At 33.4% G+C, this 4990-nt stretch overlaps 1 protein-coding gene across 4 annotated transcripts in view; it reads right to left on the bottom strand.

Annotated features, from left to right (window-relative positions):
• Positions 1 to 901: 901 nt before the first annotated feature.
• LOC113811160 (uncharacterized) overlaps positions 902 to 4990 on the bottom strand; it is a 14763-nt gene continuing 10674 nt past the window's right edge. For all 4 annotated transcript variants that reach the window (XM_027362840.2, XM_027362839.2, XM_027362838.2 and 1 more), the window contains 3 exons: positions 4694 to 4838; positions 3122 to 3242; positions 902 to 2787 (listed from right to left, as the gene is read on the bottom strand). In XM_027362840.2, the coding sequence (XP_027218641.2) occupies positions 2565 to 2787; positions 3122 to 3242; positions 4694 to 4817 (468 nt within the window). In that variant the 5' untranslated portion in view covers positions 4818 to 4838 and the 3' untranslated portion in view covers positions 902 to 2564. The remainder of the gene's footprint in view (positions 2788 to 3121; positions 3243 to 4693; positions 4839 to 4990) is intronic.

Raw genomic sequence — 4990 nt, 5'->3', positions numbered from 1 at the left:
ATTGGGTATACAGGAAGGTCTTAAGTGGGGATAATAATCCATGGCTGGAATATGTGAGAAGCGTGGTTGGTGTGATGTGGACATGACGGCGTAGCGTGCTAGAGTATCTGCCTGTTCATTGCCAGGGATTCCAACTTGGCTGGGCACCCAGCAAAATCTGATAGATTTATGGTGTGTGGACAGGTAGAACAACCAGTTCTGGATTTTATAGTCAAGGGGATTGGTCAAGTGCATAGACTTTATAAGGGTTAATGAGTTACGGGAGTCAGTAAAAATAATGAAAGAGGAAGAAGGCAATGAGTATATGCGTTTTAAGGCAAAACGGAGTGCATACAGTTCTGTAGTAAGGACACTAGATTCAGGAGGGAGGGTGTATTTGAAGAGGTGGATTTGGAACCATCAGCGTAAAAATAAATGCTGGAGGAATGAATGGAGACATGGTCAAGGAAATGGGTGAAGAGGACAGAGGGAGGATATATGATTTTGGTGGGTCAGGGAAAACAGAGGAGCAAATACAGGGGGATGCTATTAGTAATGTCAATAATGTTATGATACTTATAATGTCTATAATAATAAGATAAGCATTAATGGCATTAGTAAAAAAATAAAAACTTTTTTGTAAAATTTCAAGGAAAGGTGAAATCATGAGAGGTTACAAGATCTACTATATGACACCTTAGTGGCTGAATACCTGTGGAACAATCTATGTGTAAAGACACTGCACAAAACAAAACTATAGTGACCATCATATGTTCTTGGCAGCATTGGAATAACATTCCCCAAAAGAGAATAGGTACTGAAAACAAAGATGAAGAAGAAGAAGAAGAAGAAGAAGAAGAAGAAGAAAAAGGATGAGGCATCATTGACCTATTTAAATGCTAGTAAGAAAAAGAAAGACCTATTGAAAAGGATCCTCTAATGTAGATTAGTGTCAGTATAACAATTCAACATGAGTAATGCATATGTAAATATATATACATAAAACATTGGTAAATAACCTGACTAAAGAATGATTTGAGCAGGTGGAAATCTGAATTGTTCTCTATCTATATAATGCATGTCAACACATATGAGTTTCAGTGAGATATGCTATCAGTATATATACAGAAAACATTACAAAAGTGATTATTAATCTTTACTACTCTAAACAACCAATCCATTGGTTTATTCTCTATCTGCTCATGTTCACATTTCATGACAATCTCTCTCTTTGCTTCTTTACCATAGAGTGAATACAAACAAACACTGTAATTAACCTTGGGTGGGTTAAGTTTTTGTTCACAAGACTAACTTCATTTAAATAGAATTTCATTCCACATTCACTCTGATATCAACTATTGCAACTATTTGGTTCCCTTTACACTATTAGTTTCTTCCAATTCACAGGCAATTAAGTACTATATGGAGAAAATAACAGGCAAAAATTGGATAAAACCAGGGTAACGGGACCTCATAAGCAAATTGACCTTACATGGAGCATTGCATAATGAGATGAGAATATCTAGCAAAGTCAATATATCTATTTACATAAGTTTAAAGGCAATGATCAGAAATTTGTTACTGCATAAACTGTCAAAAGCTATGACAAACAAATAAAAAACAAACAAAAAACAAACCCCAAACACACATACACACACACACGATACATAAATATAAAACCTTATACACTTCTCTTTCTAATAACTAGAAACTACCAGAGAAGACGACTCATTGCGTAAGAGCTTTAATTCTCTTTGTGGAGAATCATGTGTAGACCATTGTATAAAGGGTATAAAATGTAAGTCTATATTTATAATAAGCCTGAGAAGGGTATACTACTAAGTGTTGGTCTAGACGTAGAGTCAGAGAAAATAAATTGTAATTAAGTAATTAAATATACTGAGGGTATAATATTGATGAAAACATTGATACTGATATATAATATTCCTGTAAATATTAACAAATACAAACTTGATATCAATATATAATAATGCTCACATAATATAAACATACATATTCATATACAATATCAATATTAATATTAATGTATGTAGCTTACATAGAATTTTCATATAAATCAAATTATCTGTATAAAATCTAAATAAATCTGAAAACAATTAGACAAATTAATAAACAAAAAGAAAGGAAACAGAAACTTATGACAAAGATGACAAAGATGAAGAAGAGGAAGAAGGAAAAAGTATTAAGAAAAAAATACAGGAAAAAATAGAAAAATAAAAAAATGGTGAAACATTCCACTAATGTAGGTAAAATGGCAATGGATTTTTCAGCCATTTTTTTTTTTTTATAATAATCAAGAGACATATTCTAATGAGTATTAAAAAACAACTTTGTGAATTCTATAAACAGATTAGAGCAAATGATACTAATAAAAATTAGGAATATGTAATGGTATTACAAGTCATTTCATTTCATGTTTCAGTCATTATTGGACATTATTATTTCAACATTCATCATTCCAGGATTTGTGAGATTTTCAGGAACATAAAAGTAAAAGAAAAATGTTGGTATTAACATTATGCAAAGGGGAAATAAAAAAGAAAAGAACAGAAAAAAAAAAAAGTTTACTCCGGATCTGGCTGTTCTCTTGTGCTGAACTCTTGCAAAACACTTTTTTCCAGTTGGAAGCTGTATTCATATTCATCCCAGTTAAAGCTATTGATTCTGTGGATCATCTGCGAAATAGAGCTGATGTCGCAACTATCTGCGTCTCCTTGTAACAGGACGTTGGATCCCAGTTTGAAAGGGATGCCATCTATTGCTGTCTGAACCTCGGTGCTTGTTGGCCTGGAAGTGTAAGGAACAATCATTACAAAGAAAGAGAAGAAGAAGACAAAGTTGAAGTAGAAGAAGAAAAAGAAAAATTACTCTCATCCCCAATACTAGAAGAAGACATTAACAGCGAACAGAATTTGGCTTGAATATTTACATTCACATATCAAAAGAAGAAGAATAAGAATAAGAAGAAGAAGGAGAAGAAGAAAAAAATACATTTAGACATAATCCACACATTAATCATACCTTACACAACAAAAAACCAATCAACAATTCACACTTCCATAACACTCAACTTACTGTAAATTCCAACTTTCCAAAAGACATTCAAATTATGACACCTTACCTCTGCCCAGCTTCTGGTCTCGCAGAAGGGTCAAGCCCATAGGGTAAAAAGGCATTAGCCCCACCAACAGTATAGCCAGGAGGGGGATCATACATTGTGCTTTGCTGACTTTCAGTATCACCTAAAATGCCAGAAAAGTTTAAAATAGGGAGTTAGTTTGACTTGTTTGTAGGTGTATGGAACTTATAAGAGATCTGAGTAGCAATTAGTATTTTTACAGCACAATTTATATAATTACATAAGACATTCCCTGGTTTTTGTTTTAATTATCAAAGTAATTGCCATTCTCTTCCTATATAAGGAAAAGATGAGTGTCTCTTTCTCTTGTTATATACAATGTGTTTGAATGAAAGATGATTATTTTTTCCAGTATACATACAGGTAGTCATACAGTTTAAAGAAAAAAGTATTGGCAGCCTCTGGGTGGCTTATATGGATAGTTTAGAGAAAAAAGTTAATCATAGCATCTTAAAAACATGCCTGTATCTTACATTAAGAATGGCTCAAGGTACTCATTAAATTTTTCCAAGTACCTTAGCTTCTCTGGAGAAGTATAGAATTTTTGAGGGAGGCCCACACAAAGCAAGAGAATAAAATATAGATGCATTAAAAAGTGTATGAAACAGCACCCACTGGTAAATACAAAATACAATTTACAGAAAGTGAAGGACTACCTGCATTAACTTCAGTGATCATTGTGGCCTCCCTTTTGACACCCCAGCAAAGGTCAACAGGTCTCAATACTGACATCATGGCAAGAGAGATATTGTAGACTTTCCCGTAGTACAGACTATTAATCAACCCTCTGGTACCATGTGCATATATTGTCCACTACAGTTCTGTTTTGTAAATTTTGATTATACATAGATAGCTCCACAAGTACTTTATCACCAAGGTGGCAATTAGTAAGCCTGATTTTTCTATCCTTAGTATTTTTGGGGACTTTTTGAAACTAATATGAACATTTCTATTATTAGTATCATCATAATCATTAATATTATCATTATCGTCATTATTATTATTATTATTATCATTATTATTACTATTACTATTATCATTATCATTATTATCATTATCATTAATATTACCATTATTTTTACTATTACTATTAGCATTATCATTACTACTGTTATCATCATCATTGTTACTGATACTATTTTACTAACAATGCTATTAGCAATAGAAATAAATAACTCACTGAAAATCAAAGAAAAGGGTAAAGAGGTGAGATCAGGTGGCATTAGCTATTGGTTCCTTGGTAACTAATAATTTGTGGTGCCCTCTACGTACACATAAAATTGCTAAACAAAAGTCAGCACGGACAAGGGTATGTATGCTATGAGTTCTAGCATTAACGGGTGAAGGAACTAGTCCGAGCTCTATTTTTCCTGACTATTGCTTTTGCTGGCTTTTGCTGGAGCATAAATGCGTAGAGGCCACAGCAAAGAATAACATGAAGAGGTGAAGAAAAAGATGTTGGGGAGGAAGAAATGGAACAATGGAAAAATAAAAAATACATACCAAAAAAAGAGAAGGGGGAAAAAAAAAAGAGCGAAAAAAACAGCATCTCACCTAACAAGACGAAATCATCACTGTTGACAATGTCTGCCTGTCCTTCTGTGGCCTCAGTGCCAGAGTCTGCATTGGGTTCCCCTTCCACAGGAGACCTCCGTCGTCCAAACATACGATGAAACATGGTTGTCACTGACGCCGAGATCTGCCAAGATAATTTTTTAGAGTAATTCTATGTAATCCTCAATAGAAGATTTAGGTCTGTACTTGTTTTGCAATAGTTTCCATAGGAATAGCCTTTGTAAGATATAAAGTTTAACAGTTACATGATGAAACCTGAAATTTTGAAGTGTAAAA

The sequence above is a fragment of the Penaeus vannamei genome, chromosome 42 (assembly GCF_042767895.1).
Source record: "Penaeus vannamei isolate JL-2024 chromosome 42, ASM4276789v1, whole genome shotgun sequence".
Taxonomy (NCBI): domain Eukaryota; kingdom Metazoa; phylum Arthropoda; class Malacostraca; order Decapoda; family Penaeidae; genus Penaeus; species Penaeus vannamei.
The sequence above is the reverse complement of the archived record's forward strand: the minus strand, read 5'-3'. Positions and strand labels throughout refer to the sequence as shown.